Source organism: Rhincodon typus, chromosome 5 (assembly GCF_021869965.1).
Source record: "Rhincodon typus isolate 14 chromosome 5, sRhiTyp1.1, whole genome shotgun sequence".
NCBI lineage: Eukaryota > Metazoa > Chordata > Chondrichthyes > Orectolobiformes > Rhincodontidae > Rhincodon > Rhincodon typus.
Genome location: NC_063336.1, coordinates 113,647,921 through 113,666,655, shown reverse-complemented (window position 1 = coordinate 113,666,655; position 18,735 = coordinate 113,647,921). Strand labels below are relative to the sequence as shown.

General features: G+C 40.7%; 1 protein-coding gene across 2 annotated transcripts in view; it reads right to left on the bottom strand.

Annotated features, from left to right (window-relative positions):
* Positions 1-18,137, bottom strand: part of ldah (lipid droplet associated hydrolase) — a 46,145-nt gene extending 28,008 nt beyond the window's left edge. Inside the window, exons 1-2 of one of the 2 annotated variants that reach the window (XM_048597326.1) lie at positions 18,010-18,137; positions 11,154-11,394 (exon numbers count right to left, since the gene is read on the bottom strand). In XM_048597326.1, the coding sequence (XP_048453283.1) occupies positions 11,154-11,355 (202 nt within the window). In that variant the 5' untranslated portion in view covers positions 11,356-11,394; positions 18,010-18,137. Of the gene's footprint in view, positions 1-11,153; positions 11,539-18,009 lie in introns of those variants that run through there. The other variant, XM_020531740.2, reaches the window with a different exon arrangement.
* Positions 18,138-18,735: the final 598 nt, after the last annotated feature.

Genomic DNA, 18,735 nt, shown 5'->3' with positions numbered 1-18,735 from the left:
TGAAGCCCAGCGCAGACTCCCAGCCTCGAGGTGAAGCCCAGCGCAGACTCCCCAGCCTCGAGTTGAAGCCCAGCACAGACTCCCCAGCTCTGTCTGTTTGTTTGTTTTTTTTAATTTCTTTCTCTGCTTTATAAAGACTGTAATGCTGAGCTTTTAACATTATTTCTTTAACTTTCTAATTTATACCTAAGATTTTGTATTTGAGATGGTTCCGGAAATAGCGTCTTTGTACACTTTTCATTGTAGTCACGTTTCCCTGTACTTGAGTTCATGTGACTATAAAACCTCATTTTAATTCATTAGCTTGCCATAAAATCTGTGCCGGCTGCTGCTCATAGACATTTCTTTCTAATCTCCAAGCCTAGAAAACGCACATCATCTTTTAAAGGGACCACACACTCTTTCTCCCCATCATTTTACAAACAAATTCTAACATGCTGCCTTCCAAGCCACAAATACTCTACCCAACTTTGCAACACCTCGTCCCTTCAGAAAAAAAAACCCATCATGATGAAAAGATGGCTTCACTTTTCTTCTCTATTGGCCAGAGAGGAGTCTGAAGGTCGGGGGTCAAACTCTATTCCAGGGAATTGAAGACATAGCCCTGGTTGACACCAAAGTACGCTACTGCAGGAATGCTGTACTGTCTGGGGAACTGGTTTCTGGATAATTTACTAAACTGAAGCTATTCAGATGCAATTTGAAGAACAGCAGGGGGTTCGTTTGACACAATGGCTTTCATGACATCTTCAAAAATAACTGCCTGTTTATCAGATTTCTGATTTCTGATTTCTATCTGTGTGACTTGGCTATTTGCAAATTAGCTGCCAAGTTTATATCAAAACTAACAGAGATTCAGATTGGCCATGCTAAATTGCCCATAGTGCCCAGGGATGTTTAGGTTAGGTGGGTTAGATATGGGAAAATACAGGGATAGGGGAATGAATCTGGGTGGGATGCTCTTCGGAGGGGCGGTGTGGACTTGTTGGGCCAAATGGCCTGTAGGGATTCTATGATACACCACAAAAGTAATCCCTTCGCTGTGAATTATACATTCCAAGGGCACTGATGATGCTATATAAATACAAGTTTATTTCACCAAAATAATAAATTAGTGGGTGATATCAGTCAAGTAATTCAGAAATTTTACATTCCATGTTCATTTTCAGCTTTCACTATATTTCATAAATCTTCAAATCTAGCTGTTGATCCAGTTTACACGGCTCTTATGGAATTTCTGCAACAAATATTGGAACTGCTGTTGCTGTACGAAAACTTACTCTTTCATCCACATTTGTCTACAAAGCAAAATGCTGTATGCACTATGGTAAAAGAGAGCAGTCTATGATACAGGATAGTGATACAAACCATTCTCCCAGTTTCTCTGTCATTTTTGATTAATGTCTTAACTTTTCCAGAAACAAACATTACCCGTAGCCCCCTGCCCCTCACATTTCACATTTCTGTCCTAGATCTGCAGCGAAGTCCAAAGCAAGCTGCAGGAACAGCAACATATCCCTATGTAGGCACTTCAACGCCTTTTAGACACAATATTCAGTTTAGCAACTTCAAAACATGAACTCCAAGATGTCTTAACTGTGCACACCCCCACCCCTCCAGTGTTTTCAGTAGAGCCAACCTATATTCTGCTATCACCACCTTTTTCATTTCTCTACAACCAATGCCACTCCCTTTGATTTTCTTCTGATACTCTATCTTTGCCCTTTAACTTTCCCTCTGTTCCAACTGTCCTTCCTACCTATTTCTACAGATTAAAACTTTCCCCAGCTCTACCTTCAGTTCCAAAGAAGAGTCACATTGGACTCAAAATATGAATTCTCTTTTTTCCTCCACAGATGCTGCCAGGCCCACTGAGCTTTACCAGTGTGACCTGTTTTTATTTGTGATACAGGAAGGCAGTCTATCAAACTGTCATACATGGTGAGTCGCTGTTATAGGTGAGTTCGGCAGGTCAGTTACATTTGCTGTTCACTTTGCATAAAACCTTTTTATTTACTTTGTTGTTGTGATCTGAACAGGTAACATAATGACTGAAGTCTACAGTGGAGTAGAACATTTTCCACTGGTAATTCTGATGCTTTTTGATTATACATATCACGTGCTGCATCAGAAGGTTTTAGCAAATTCAAACTTCCTATGCTTGCAATTATTTTTGCTTGCATTTATTTATACCACTGAGATTTTAACCTAAATAGACCATTCAATTCGCTGGCCATTTATCTATTGTCATGAGGTGCTCAGGCTAACAAGCACAACAAGTATGCTATTGCGAATAATAATCATTTCACTGGAAGCTACAATATAATTTAATGCTTTAATTAATAAATTAATTTTGAAGATAGGCTTCTCCCTTTTCTTGGTTTTGTGTTATTCTTAGCTCAAACATTTATCTCTGAGCAAGAGAACAGGCTCAATGCTCCTCAATATAAACTGAGAGGACTGCGGGTGCTGTAAATCAGAAACAAAAACAGAAATTGCTGGAAAAGTTCAGCGGGTCTGGCAGAGAAATCAGAGTTGGTGTTTCGGGTCAAGTGACCCTTCCTCAGAATTGATGCTGCCAGACCTGCTGAACCAATCCAGCAATTTCTGTTTTTGTTGTCAATGCTGCTACAAGGTATCTGAGAGACTCTAAGGACGTCCTTCCACATCCTTCCCCTTCCCCTTCCCCACATAAGGAGGTACCTGGTTTATACTTGCATCTCCGCAACAGAGCAGCTGGAATAAGATATTAGACATCCTATTTCTTTTGTGCCACACTTGTATGATGAGGCAGAGCAATAGCAAAGAAGAAAAGGAAGCAAAATCTGGACTCTGATCCCACTGCCTCACAGGACATTCATGTGTCCAATGATCTTCAGGTCAGGAATTGGCCTTTTCGATCACGTGAAGACCCACAGCAGAAACTCGCAACCTTGAGTGGACATCACCCTCAAATCTACGGATAGTGATTCTCGCATGAGTCAATATTTCACGGCCACCCATCTTATTCGCACCAATTGCTCACTGTCTACTCTTTCAATGATTTTGCTGCATCAATGGGGTAATGATCACCCAAATGACCATGCTTCGTGTCAGTGTGGGGCCACTGAGCTTTGAAGAAGTGTTTGTCTGTGGTTCAGCTGAGCTCTAGCCTGCCCTCACCAGGCAACCTCTAGTAGGCAAACTTCAGTAGACCTGCTGATTTTTGCCAACAATTTCTGATTTTGTTTCTATTCTCCAGCATCTGCAGTTCTTTGAAACACAAACGGAAGTTGTTGGAAAAGCTTGGCAGATCTGGCAACTTCTGTGAAGAAAAATATCAGAGTTAACCTTTTGGGTCCGGTGACCCTTCCCCAGAACTCTGCAGTTCTTTTTTTTTCTGTTTAGACAGTAAGCAAGAGGTGGCTGGCTCCTCTTCACCATCCAAGGCAAATGAATGATTTGTGTGCACCACCACTCTTATGTCCCAGAGCAACTAAAGGCACCTTTAGTTTTAACTTTGTTTTTAGATTCCTGTTGGTTCCCTCTTGAGAAAGGAACTGCCCTAAGTGCTGCTTTTCATACTCTGCTGTTCATAAGCCCATTGAAACTGAACCAGAGGTTGCCTGGGAACATAAAATTACAACACCAGCACATCCAGTGAATTTTATCAGGCAATATAATTTTGAACAGGTCCTGTACATCAGTATATTTATGACATGATGCTATTTTTCAGCATGACCCAACAAATTCATGCATTGAACTAACATGCTTACAAAACCAGGGGGAAAAGATGCAGTGGCAATATTGCAAATTGAATGAAGAAAAAGGTAGGTTTCCGCACACATTAGGAGATCAGATTATTTACAGCAGGAAGTGCTGTCACTTACATTAGCCATTCACTCCTCCTCTCCTCCTATCCCACTCTGGAAATATAAACCTTTTTGACTCAGAGTATCCCACATGAAACCTACCTGCTCGGCACAGGTCACTTATTCCACTGGTTTTACTGACTGTGTCATTAAGAAAGCTTTTAATAATTTATCGCCCTATTCCTATTGACATTATTATGTTTAATTAGGCAGATATAGAGTTAAAAATGCATAAGATATAAGAACAAGGGAGTCCTAGTGCCAGGAAGATCTTTCTGAGCATGTTGAGAAGTAATGGATAAGCAGTTGAAATGGTGATATTCACTTTGTCTTTTTAAGCATAGTCAGCCAGCAAATTAACAGATTAACTTAATGGAGCACTCTATTGAGCATACAGCTTGAAATGGAAAAAGCTTAAAAACTATGATAAGATAACTTCAATGTATAAAAGCTAGTCTACAAACACACTGTGATTCTGTCATCTGCCAATGGGATTAAAGAGTTATCCTCATTTTGAGATTAGGATCTGTTGGATCATTCTCGCTAATGAAAATTTTACTGCAGTAACAAGGCCAGGGATAGTAGCAAGCAGAGGTGACTGATGAATCATTTTCATGTGAAATTTATCCATTAAAAATGGCTTTTCAGTTTAATTAGACAACACTCATGCAAAGTATGATAAAAGTTGCCTTTCATCTTGAAAGACAATGTTTTGTACTATAGGATCATAGAATCCCTACAGTGTGGAAGCAGACCATTTGGACCACCAAGTCCACATCAATCCTATGAACAGCATTTCACCCAGACCCGACACCCCCACCACCACCCTATCCCTGTAACCCTGCATTAACCATGGCTAATCCACCTAGCCTGCACATTTCTGGTCACTATGGGCAATTTAGCATGGCCAATCCACCTAACCTGCACAGTTTTGGACAGTGGGAGGAAACCGGAGCACCTGGAGAAAACCTACAGTGACACAAGGAGAACATGCAAACTTTACACAGACAAGTGCCTGAGGGTGGAATCGAACTCAGTTTGCTGGCACTATGACACAGCAGCGCTAATCACTGAGCCACCGTGCTGTCCAATAGTTACCCTATAGTGGTCAACTCTATGCTAAGCACTGCCTAATTTACCTCAGGATCTCACCCATGACAACTTCTGTCTCATTTGCTGCAGAGGAAGACAACAGACAGAGAAGATGCTCTAATTGTTGGCCTGAATTTTCCCAGGGGCCTCTTCTTGGCCAGCCGAGGTTTGTGTTTCTGTTTGCCTCTTCCAATGCCCATTTAGCCTCCAGACGTCACAGCATTTGCAACTGTCTCCTAGCTGTGAGTATCAATGTTCACCCTCTTCATACCTTGTTTACAGGTGTCCTTGTAGTGGAGATATCAATGCCTCAGAAGGTCATGATCCAGTGACCAGTTCATTATGCAGAAGGTCTTTGGGTATATAGCCATCGTCTATCCTACAAATATGGCTGAACCAGCACAGATGCCATCAGTGTAGCTGCCTGAGTATTTGCATTCTTCAGGACCTCTGAGTTGGTGACCTTACCTTCAGAAAAGATGCCAAGAATGCACCTTCCCTCCTGCCAAGGAATGGTGCCCTGGTCTCACCAATTTGAAGGGGGTTTAAATAGTCTGCCTCTGCTCACATACAGTCATAGAGTCACACAGTAATACAGCATGGAAACAGGCCCTTCAGCCCAATCTGGCCCATGCTGACCACAGTGCCTATTCAGCTAGTTCCAATTGCCTGCATTTGGTCCATATCCCTCTGAACACTTCCCATCCATGTACCTCTCCAAATATTTTTTAAATGTTGCTATTGTACCTGCCTCAAACACTTTCTCTGGTAGCCCATTCCATAAATGCACCACTCTCTGCGTGAAGAAATTGCCCCTCAGGTCTTTCTTAAATCTTTGCCCTCTCACCTTAAACCTACGCCCTCTAGTTTTCAATTCCCCATCCATGGGAAAAAGACTATATGCATTCATCCTATCTATTCCCATCATGATTTTATACATCTCATTAAGGTCATCCCTCATCCCCCTATGTTCCAAGGAATAAAGTCCTATCCTGGCCAACCTCTCCCTATAACTCAGGCCTACTAGTACTGGCAACATCCTCATAAATCTTCTTTGCACACTTTCCAGTGTAACTATGTCTTTCTTATAACAGGGTGACCAAAACTGTATACAATATTGCTAGTGCGGCCTCACCAACGACTTATACTACTGTAACATAACATCCCAACAACTATACTCAATGCTTCGACTGAGAAAGGCCAGTATGCTAAATGCTTTCTTTACCACTCAGTCTACTTGTGATGCTGCTTTCAATGAACTATGTAATTGTACTCCTAGGTCCCTCTGTTCCACAACACTCCTCAGGACCCTACCATTTACTGTATAATTCCTATCTTGATTTGACTTTCCAAAGTGCAACATCTCATGCTTATCTGTATTGAATTGCATTTGCTTACTTCCCCATCAGATCAAGATCCTTCTGTAATTTTTGATAACCTTCCTAAGATTGAATGGTTTGCTGAGATTGATGAAGGCAATATATAGTGGTCTCTTTTGTTTACAACCTTCCTCTTATGGCCGCCAGACTGAGAAAATCATATCGATCTGATAGCTCTGAAATCCCACTGGGTTTTGGAGGGGATGCAATCAATGAGGATCTATATTCTGCCTCAAGCAACATAGGCAAATATTTTTTCAACAACGCTTAGCAGTAAGGCACCTCAACAGTTGTTGCAATCACTGTCATCTCCCTTGTCCTTGTAAAGGATCATTGTCTTTGCATCATTCATAGTCTGGGGCACTGTCTCCTCCCTCCACCAGAGGCAGAGAAGTTTATACAGATGCTGCAGGACTGCCCATTTCCCATGCCCAAGGAGTTTAGGTGGTATAACTTCAGCATTTAGAACTTTGCCCGTGGAAACTGAGTCAATGGCTTTGCTAAGTCCCTCCACCTGAGGTTTGATACCCAGTTTTATCACAACAGATAGACTTCCTCTATTGTCTAGAGATAGACTCTCTCTAGAGTCCAATCAAAAGTTGTTCTATCACATTTCTCCAAATGTTTATACCAGTAATGACCTCTGTGCCCATGGCCTTTATTTTCAGTAATGCTGTTATTTTTGCTGATGGGCCTGTTGCCTTTCTGATCCCTCTGGACATGTCTCTAGCATTTCTTGAGTATTTTGTCAGAACTGTCAGTGTCCCATCAAAGGATTGAACTTTACTTTGTGTAGCTGTTACTGCACTCTGTGTATCCTTATTCGGATTTTGAAACCACTGAGAGAGGGCTGCTTGGCTCGACTGACAGGCTCTATCACAGTGCTGTTGGCTTCAAATGGGTCAACATTTTTCCATTCCTGCTTCCCACATGATGAAAGTGCGGTATTGTACATGGTGCCTGAAGTGTGTTCTACTCTGCACTGTGTGTGGGGAAGCTTGAGAGCCCCCATTCAATAAAGTTGAGCAACTTCTGGTTTTCAACTTGGTAAACAATATGATTAATGTTGAGATGAGGATGAGATTTCTGCTGCAAATGAAAACATTTCAAAGGTTGCATTCTATGTTGTGCATGCTGGAAAGTGGTCTGAATAACAGTCAGTGTTGTTGTAGCTGCACATTTTGTTAACGATGTCCAGACAGTCACATTTGGTGATGACCAGATCCAGCTGGTGTCAATGTCCTGATCTTTGATGTTTCCAGGATATCTAGTAGCTTGTTTCAAAAGAGGTTGTTAGTTATGTTAAGTTCATGGTATCAGCAAATTTCAAAATAGTCTCTGTCCATTCTCACCAAGGCCCCATGCCTTGGCGCCTGAGGTCTTCAGGCACTGTTGCACTAAAAAACCTTGGTAGGTAACAATTTTTTGTCCTGGATTGTGCTTATAGCAGTGTCAAGTTCTTTGTAGAACTGGTCTTTCACCTCTGTACTGGAGCACAGCAGTGGAGCATAGACACTCCTGATGAACTCTGAATTGAGAGATTGATAGAGAGAACATATTCTGAACCATGTGAGAGAGTTCTATCACTGGGAGTCGTGACTTTTTTTTACAACGAAGTCTACATCTTCTTCACATATTTCCCCTTGAACTCTTCCCCTATCAGATATAAAGTTTTTCTGTGAGTGATTCGCTCTCAGTGAGTTATGTCTCTGGTAGGGAAGTTATGTTTGTCAGGCCTGTGTATAGGGTTACAACATTCCTGCATGCCAATCAAAGTTGGCATTTGTTTTTGGCATGTCTTGTGGGTTTGCCAAGGATGATGCATTCCATCAACTTGTTCAGCAGAGATTCCAAATCCCCAGCACCACCAAAGCAGATGGATTATGCCAGGGCAGCACATTTCCAAGCAGATTTGCTAGGCGTGAGCTGTCTAACAGGACACAATCATTCCTTCCACAGTTAGAGACATGGTGTAGCATTCGGTTTTTATACCTCAAGTTAGGCTTATCAATCGTAACTGCTGTGTCCTTATGCTCTGCAGCAAAACTGGAGTGTATTCACTAGGGGGCAAACCTGGACAATATTTATGGAGACCTTCAACTACTCAGATGTAAGGGTGCTCTTCTTGATCTATCCGGTTGAGTCTAATAGTATGCAAACCACTACACCTGGCTTTGGCTTGGATCAAAGAAGCTCCTTTTCTCAGCGAGAAATCCAAACAGTTTACAAAGAGAACTAGCCGTCTCCTGGTGGTAGAAACAGTTAGGGCTTTCTCCTGAAGTGAGTTCAAGCAAACAAGACCTGCAAGTATATGGGATCATGTGCTTTCCAAGAAATGCCTTGTTAAAAATAATGTTCCAAGCTGTCTTTTCATTAGACCTTTTACACATGTGGCTTTCCTTTTCACATTTCTGCTAGGTAGTGGCAGAGGACTGAAAATGAGAAGTAAACTAACAAACAAAAGCAGAAAGCTTGCTTATCTCTGTGCCTACACACATCAAATTGACATGCTGAATGCACATTATGTGATATCATGTAGTACACATTAGCTTTACTCCAGCTAATATTCCAAAATTACAAAAATACATATTTTTTGAAAGTTGACATTAAAACTTAAGCAGTTTGCTGCTTCAAGCTCTCAAATTTGGGCACAAAAACAGCCGAGACAAAGTTGCCCATATAACAGCAGCAATTGGCCATCACGTGGAGACAGGATTTTAAAAATTTATTCTTTCATGAGAAGTGGGCTTCACTGGCAAGGCCAGTATTTGTTGCACATCTTTAAGTGCCTTTGAATTGAGTAACTTACTCGGCGAATTCAGAAGGTAAGTTAAGAATCAACCACATTATTGTGGGTCTGGAAAACATGTAGGTTAGACTTGGTAAGGGCAAAGATTTCCTTCCCTGAAGGATATCAGTGAATGAGGATGGGGTTTGTACAACAATTGTTAGTAGATTCACCTTCAATATAACTGATGTTAGATCTCTTTATAAATTCCAGATTAGTAATTAAATTTTAAGTCCACCAGCTGCTATGGGTGAGATTTACTAGTACAGTGACAATATCACTACACCACCACCCCTGCCTAGGATGACTGGCGTTGGAAAAAGAAAAATCTCCCATCAACGGAGTAGAATTGGAGTTTCAGCTCTGTTTGCAATCTAAACAGATCCTTAGCTCATCCTTTGCTGATAACATGCATTTGATACCTCTAGACCAGACTACTGCAATGCCATCTCCATTCTCCAAAAACTCATCCCAACCTCTGTTGCTTCTATCGATTGCCTGTTTCCTGTCATTTATATGATTTGAATGCTTGAGAGAGCCAGGAGCCAGTGTCCAGCATTCAGGTATCAAGCATGAGGGGGTTGAGGATAAATCTAAGGGGGGGCTTCGGTCAACCTCCATCCCATACAGTCCACGCTGGAGATCAGGAAGGCCACAGGCCATGTATAACTCCTGCCAGAGCCAGAAATACGGTAAGGTCAGTGAGGAAGTTCTGGAGCTGGTGAAGCATAGACCTGCTGGAGGCATGATCTAGGTATGACAAAGTAGAAAGGCTACACCACATGCTACATATATTTACATACACCACACACATTTACCCTACAAAACCAACAGAGAAGCTAGCTATGGCCTTGATGAACATGTGTTAGCATCAGCACCCCTTGTGAAATGGTTACCAGCGTTAGCAGCATTATTTTTCTTCCCCCCAGTATTTTGTTATTTTTTTTCTGGTGAAACATTTCTGTGAAAGAAATGGCAACAACTGTTGAAGTGGTTTTGAGTTACTAAGCTTGATTGTACAATATTGTCCAATTGATACACATGGCGTTTGGGACAGGCCAGATGGAGCTCAGGGTCTCTTCCAATCCTGTACATTCCTTTGTGGAATAAGCATCCTGGGTTTATTGCTCTATCTCTTCTAATGTTAATCCAATTCCATCATATTGTCAAGCTTAATGCCCTGGAGTATAAGCATACATCAGTCTTACTTTAATTATATGGTGATTTATTACAGATGACCCCTTTCTCAAGAGAAATAATTGGGTCCAGGATCAGATTTTGGGACTGATACGGAGCATATGTATCAGATAACAGGATGAACATTTCCAGCTCAAATTAATACGAGGCGTCTAAGGTAGTCAATGCATTATTCTGCAAAATACTATGGGTTTTCAAGATTCTGCTTCAGTCATTAATTATGGGTGAAAACAGGGCCATCTACTATGACCAGTTCTGTAGGTTTATTTCCAGCTCAAATCAGATTGGTGCCATTATACATATAAAGCCACCTAATTTGCTTCATTATACATTTTATAGCTGAGTCTAAAAAAGTCCAGAAGTTCACATGGACTTTCTCAGCATTACAATACACTCACTCATCACTTGGTAATATTAAGTGTTTACAAGCTCGAGCTGTGTCGTTTTACTCTTAAAGTTATGGCAATTTAGAATTTTAAAAAAAAAATCTGAAGTTGGCCAGTCCATTCAAAGGGATGCCTTTGGCTTGTCAAGACAGGAAAGGGCTTTACAGCAGTTATTTATTAATGATTTCTGCAGCTCCTTGACAAATTGTCCAAAAAGTAACAGCAGCTAAGAAACATATAAACAAGATCAAATTTTACATCCATGGCAAAACTGTACACATGCAGTAAATTACCTTTGCTTTAAAAATCTGTGTATCATGTTGCAATATATGGCATATGCAACACAGATAGAAAAAAATGCTTTTGAGGGCAGATGATCATTTTGCTCTTTCCTTCAGAAAATGTACATCATTAAAGTGACGGATTTTCTATAGTAAAGTCAATAACGAGGTTAGCTCACCTGCGCAATCCACATTGAAGAGGTTAAGAGAGGCAGAGACACTAATTTCATCCAGGGACTGTAGACCCTGCAGTGCCCACCTCACCAACAAGGCCTTGACGCTTTCTGGCAGAAAAGAAAGGAAGTAGATTGGAACATACATCAGGAAGCGAAGTTTGCAAAGTATTGGTGTCAAAAGTTTGCCTTGTGGTGACTCGGCCATGCGTTCAATTGTTGGAAAAAGGAATACTGCTTTCAGAACCTGTGGAACCAGTGAGAGAAAACGCCAATGAGTAAAGCCTCTGGCACTGTATCAAATTGTGGAAATAGTGCCCTTGTTTCCCCATTCCTTTGAAATGAAGTGAGGTTTGTCAGGTACATTAATAACCTTTGCAGATAATTACAAGCTGCCTGAAATGCCTCAACTGGCCCAACTAGTAGCCTGGTAACCTTGAAAGCTGATGTCAAATTCAAAAGAGGAATGGTTCATAACTTACTAATTGAGCGAGTATTGTATTGTCACCAGAGACAGTGCACAGAGGCACAGGATCATGTTTTTACATCAAAGTTGTAAGCATTAACAACATCGTAACTATCCAGTTGGAGAATCACAAACACGTGAGAGATACTTGCTTAACCAATACTAATCACCAGATACATTTCACTACAATATTCATTATTCAATTAGGTAATGTTGGCCAAACATTTAACCTTTGATTTTCAGTTTTTGTTCCCGTTCAGTGGGACAGAAACATTGCCATGACACACACACATCTTCAAATAAGCAAGTTGTTATAGCATGATCAGAGGTATAGATAGAGTGGATAGCCAGAGACTTTTTCCTAGGGTGGAGGTAACTATTACGAGGGGGCATAGTTTTAAAGTGAGTGAAAGTAGATATAGGGGAGATGTCAGAGGTAGGTTCTTTACTCAGAGAGTGGTTGGGGCATGGAATGCATTGCTGGAGAGGGTAGAGGAGTTGGCCTCATTAGGGGCATTTAAGCGGCTATTAGATAGGCATATGGATGATAGTATAAGGTATGGGTGGAGGTTAGATAGACCTTAGGTTTAGGGTGAAAGTTTGGCACAACATCGTGGGCCGAAGGGCCTGTACTGTGCTGTACAGTTCTATGTTCTATTGCTTTGGAAAATGTTTGTCATGCTTCTTTCTTTAGCATCTAAGAGGAACTCTGCAACTACAACAGTGTTGGAGAGAGTAAATAGTGGTAAATAGTTCTAATATCAATCTATTTGCATAATACTTCTTGAAAATAATTTCTGTAGCATTATCAATCTTCCTTTACTTCCAGGGACTAACGACGACTTTCAAAGGGCACAGTTTCCCCAGTGTATTCCTTCCCAAACGTTTTCCCACTGTGGCTTAATTTTAAGGTTAGAAAATTGTTGTGACCTCTCAGGAAGAACTGAGAGAGTAGGAGCTGGGCTAGTGGTAGTGGGAGAAAACCTGTGAGAGGAGGTGAGGGAGGAGAGAAGGATTGTGAGAAGAGGTGACAGAGGAGAAAAGGATTGTGAGAGGAGGTGAGGGAGGGGAGAAGGATTGTGAGAGGAGGTGACAGAGCAGAAAAGGATTGTCAGTGGAGGTTGCGGAGGGGAGAAGGATTGTGAGAAGAGGTGATGGAGGAGAGAAGGATTGTGAGAAGAGATGATGGAGGAGAGAAGGATTGAGATAAGAGGTGACAGAGAAGAAAAGGATTGCGAGAGGAAGTGAGGGGGGGTGAAGGATTGTGCGAGGAGGTGATGGAGGAGACAAGGGCTGTGAGAAGAAATGACAGAGAGGGCAGAAGGGTTGTGGCAGGAAGTGACAGAGAAGAGAGACCTAAGAGAACTGGGATAAAGTGGGTGGAGCTTAAAGCAGTCATTGCTGTTCGTGACCCGACTTGGGGTCACGACCTCTACTTTAGGGATCCTGGCTGCCATTCCTGTCCTCACACTGAATTGATATCTATCTGTAAATTCTCACCTTTGGGCCCTCCAAACTTATTAATTGCCCATTCAAGGCAGGCTGCATTTTGGTGTCATTCTCTGTGACACCACCTGCCTAACACTTCCACTGAAATGGGGTTCATTGCCTACTGTATCCGCTGCTCCCGATGTCGCCTCCTCTACATCGGTGAGACCAAGTATAGACTTGGAGACTGTTTTGTAGAGCAAATGACAACACCATCCAGTCACCAACCATTTCAACTCACTCTCCTACTCCCACTCCCACTCCCTGGGTGACACGTCCATCCTGGGCCTCCTCCAGTGTCACAACATCACCACCCACAAACTGGAGGAGCAGCACCTCATATTCCGACTTGGGAGCCTACAGCCTGATGATCTTTACATGGAATTCACCAGTTTTAAAATCTCCTCACTTCCGGCCTCATCCCATGTCTAACCCTCCCTCTCATCCCCATTTCCTTGACCTGACATCATTTTTGCCACTTGTCCGCTCGACCCACTGACCAATCTCCACTACTCCCTACTTGTGTCTATCTATCACCATCCCACCTACCCTTCCCCAGCCCCACCCCTCCTCTCTCTATTTATTTCTCAGCAACCTTACCCCTCCCCCATTTCTGAAGAAGGGTCGCAACTCAAAATGTCAGCTTTCCTGCTCCTCTGATGCTGCCTGGTCTGCTGTGTTCCTCCAGCTCCACACTGTGTTATCTCTTCTTTGTCTGCTGTAGCTTTCCAGAATCTTATCAAGATTGCTCACAGTCACTTAACTTTTCCATATTTCTTTTCAAGTTATTCTGCAATCTTTTCAAAATAACATGCTGCATATGAACTTATAGCTATGCTCAGCAAACAGATTGGAGGGACCCCTCCTGGAGGAGAACCTGTTTCTCCCCTCATTATCAATATTAGTTTTTGAACTTGGATACATTAGCCACCCTCCCCTCAACCACTGACCAACCACCTTTACAAAATACTCTCTTGCTCTTCTAAAAACCGTCAGGGGAGCCAGCTAAATCCTATCAGCCTGAAAGAATAACAAAATATCAACAGAAGAGTGGAGCACAGCAAGCTGGAAGAGAGAAAAGAAACAGGAGGGAAATGGCAAATTTTGTATCTTCTCAGTGAATTAAAGATGCCAGAAATGAGTGACAAATGGAGCAGAAGAGGGAAGGAAACCAAAAATGAGAAAAATAGGGGGTAAAAGGAGATAAAAATAAAACGTGCCAAAAAGAGAAGAGACACACAAGGAGAAAAGGGAAATAGAAGGGGAGAGAGAAACAGTAAGAGACATGTGAACATAAATGATGAAGGTCTACAAAATAGTGAACAAAAATTTGCATTGACATAGTGCCTTTCACAACACTGGATATCTGAAAGCACTTTACTGCCAGTGAAGTATTTCTGAAGTGTAGTTATCATTGTAACGCAGGAAACACAAAAACTAGCTTGCACACAGTGAGTTTCTACAAACAGGAATGTGAAAGTGCCAGTACGCTCTTTGTGTGATATTGATTAAGGGATAAATACTGGCCAAGATACTGGGGATAACTGTTTTGTTTTCCTTCAAAATACTGCCTTGTGATCTTTATTTAAGGGCAAATGAGTGGCTACAGTTTACTGTATCATACGTAAGGCAGCACCTGTGACACTGTAGCATTCGCTCCATACTGAACTGGCATTTCAGTTTTGATTTTTACTCTTAAGCCTTACAGTGGGACTTGAAACCAGAACTTCTAACTCAGAAGCAAAAGTACTACCAACAGACTCACAGTTGACATAATTATTTGTGACTCATTGTGAATAATTCCCAAATGTCGGGCACCTTCTGAGCACAAAGTCATCCTTATTTGCCATTTTGCTGTAAGCTCCTGCATTTTATTGGTCATCCTCTACCAGAGCCCGACCAGCTTTTAGTCAACACCCTAAACACCCAACCCATACCTGCTGACTACTCCACTGAAAGTGCCACACCGAGCCACTTTTGGAATGGTTACTTAGGCAGCTCATTTTCAGTTGGCAGGGGCAGAACATGTATCATTTCTGATTCCTCCACGTGTATCTTAAATCTGTAAATTAATCTTGATTTGCACATCACAAATGTCCACCCAAATGAAAGTGATAGTCTCTGGCCATCCATCTGAGGACTCCATGCCAAATGTCAGTACAGGTACTTCTGCTATAATGCGTGTTTCATTAACGCAAATTGGCTGCAACATGATTGATGAATAGTGGACACTGTTTGGATAACGCAAACTTTCTGCTGTACAGGTATAGCGATTTCCCTATAACGCGATTTTCTATAGCGCGAGGTCACACGAGAACACAACTATCACATTATAGGAGAACAACCTCTGGCTGCAATGCTAGTGTTGTGGTCTGACACGGCTTCTTCAGCTAATGTTACCCCATTTATGTTTAATGACGCCAGTGAACTTTGGCCACAAATTTTCCAAATTGCAAAGTTGGCATTAGCAGGATTAAATTTAAGTGGGCACGATCTCCAGAAATATAGAACAGAGGACTAATGTTCAATGAAATGGAGTTGTCAAGATGACAGATCAAAGTGCCTGTGTACAGATTATTTACAGAATTTCACTCTCCCAACTACGTCTAGATTTCAAAGAACCCAGAAGGTAGAGAAGCAGAAATGCTTATCCACTTGGGGAAAACCCCTAAGTTATTGAGGTAGCAAGTTTCTTCTTATGGATTGGAGATGTATATGGTCTTGCAAATACTTCCATATCCACTGCATATCCAATAAAAAAAGTTTTAAAAATCTGATACGGCATAACTAATTTTATGAAATTTCATGAAATGTATTAAGTCTTTTTATACAAAGGCTAATGTTTGATGATAGTATCTCGTGAAATTTCTTCAAGAATTTGTGGGAAAATGACTTCAAACTGAATGAAATATTTTATCTTATATGACATTAAAACATCTGTATATAAGAAAAACATTTTCAACTTTATTCCACCACGACCATCACCACCAATAATAGGGCCGACAAATAAAAAACTGAAAAATCTGAGCACTGCAAGCAACACAAGTGACAATTTTTCAGACCCATTAAAATAAACTTGTCAATTTATTATATTTTTATCAGGTACATCTTTAAACCACATCCAAGAAACAGAACAACTGAACTGATTCTAAAAAAATCCGAAAACTGTAAAAGTCCATTTTATTAAATTGAATAATCTGCTAGTCAAATATAGTACTTACTCATGATAAATATCTGATGTAGTTTGTTGCACTCTTTTTTTAAAAAAAAATGCTTGTTGTGCTGGCTCACAAAGCTATTAAATGTCAGTTAAAATCTTCTACATTTTTCAAAGATAACATAATGATATACTTAATGGTGATCTGTGGTTCAATTTGACAGAATGCCACATTCATCAAAATTTCTTTCAGTCTGTTCACAGGAACCTGCAAGCAGCATTACTGAGGTCAAAGCATTTACTTAATCAACACCATAATGCATCATGTTAGATGGTGAACTAAACAAGATTGTGCAATGTTTTGCTCTTTTCTCTTCCCCTGGCTTTAACATGAATTTGGTTGAAGTAATCAGGATGCAATTTTTGGATGCAATTTTGCTCCATGTCCTAGTTTGTACGAAGCCATCAAACAACATAATGTTGAACCTTTAAAAACCAGCCAGCTGAACACAAATATTTTAGGTAAAGTACACCCAATTGGCTTTATTTGAGAACGAGAACATGTAAAATAAATGAGGTGCATTAAGTGTTTAAGGCAGTGGAAGCTATTCACTTCAATGAAGCAGTCAGACTTTCAGAACAATAACGTCCTTGGCAGAAGAAAAACAGTTGATCTCCTGGAGGCAACAGAATGTTCAACATTGGGTTGCTGTTGAGCTTTGTTACATAGAACAACAATTCTATTAGACAATAGCTCATTGCTGGCAGATAAAACCCTCTCACAAGGACATGGTTCTCTGAGGCAGATGGTCATTTCCATGGCTGTTTCAGCTCAAAAGGCTATATCAGAAGAAGTAGGTGATCCTTAGCAGTTTGAAAGAGGGCAGAAGTGGTAAAGAGGTGAGAGGTGATAGCCATAACTCATACAGACAAGTGGGTGTTTCCTTCCTAAATTTAAGAATTCCAGCCAAAGAAGTTATGTACCTTTGTACCTAAAATGGAGCTGTGTGTGGTGACATCATACACTTTTCACTGTAAACCTGTGCTTGAGTACACGTGACAATAAAATCTAAATCTAAAAGAAACAACCTTCCTGATCACATTGTGAATGTAAATGCAGTGAAGAACACTAGACTCATGAGAATGTAAGTTATTTGACAATCATGGAATTCATTGTTTGAGATGCATTTTAAATGGATCCTTCAAGTACAATACTGTCGTTTAAGTTTTGTATTAGAAGTCAAATGAGTACAATATATAATAGTTAAATTTTACAGTGTGTAAAACTCAGCATTCTGCAGACATAGGCTCAAATAAACAAGCTCACATTGCTTGAGGTTATAGTGGAATGTGGGCAGCACCATTTCACCAATCAGTTTACATTCATCATCATGCAGCTGCTTAGCAGAATTATTCCTTGTCTTCTCAATTTAACTAAATTGATATACTTTCATATGAGTGATGCAAAATCCATTAAGTTAAACTGTTGAAAATCTAAATTTGTAACAATTAGGTAATGTAATTCAATATTGTCCGATTATGATGCAAGAAAGACTTTCCTAAGGAAATATTTTTCTGATTTTCTGCCCTAAGCATCTTATGCATTGACTTCAGAAATTGAGCCATGGATTCACATTTGCAATTTTCACTCCCTGCCGAAGCTTTGCAAATGGAAAATCTCTCTTTATACTGCATCAACATCATGGTCACAGTATGCCATTTCACCAACCAGTTATAAACTCTCACGTTACCTTATCTCAAGTTTTCACATCCATTTTTTAAATTTGTACGAGTTTCACTTGGTTCCTCACATGAAATTCATCTTTCATCCCTGGATATTCCATGGTCCCCAGTATCTTAGCAACCCTACAATCATACAACTTTTTTCTTCCCTTAGATCTCTAACCACTGACGGAAGAAGATATAAATAAATGGTGTGATTGTTTGTAACTTGTATCTTCATAGGTGATAGAGAGAGGGAAACAGCAATAGTGGTTATTGTTTGGGTCAGGTACAGGCTGGAGCAGATTGAAAGGAGTTTAGCAAAATATCTATAAAAAAAGTACATGTAATGCAAATATTTATGGAAAAAATAAACTTGACTGCTAGAACAGAATGTTCTCATTTTGTATTATTTTCAATGTCTGGAGTTGAAATAGATCCTTCAATTAATGCTATCAATTTAACCCTTGTACAGAGGTCAAAACGTAAGCAATACAAATCATATCAACGCTGCACTTTTATTCAGAATTTACAAGTGGCATGGTGGATTGAACTAATCAGCAGCTGAGCCATTCTGATCTTGGTACGAGTTTGATTGCAGAGGCTGTGCTGAGTTAGCTAACAGATAGGACAAGGGTAGGAGAGCTATAACTGAATCAAAAGGCAGACCAATTCGTAGAATCATGCCACAGAAAGGAATGAATACTTTCAAAGGAGGGGAGGAAAGAAAATGATACCAACCATGATCTAACTGA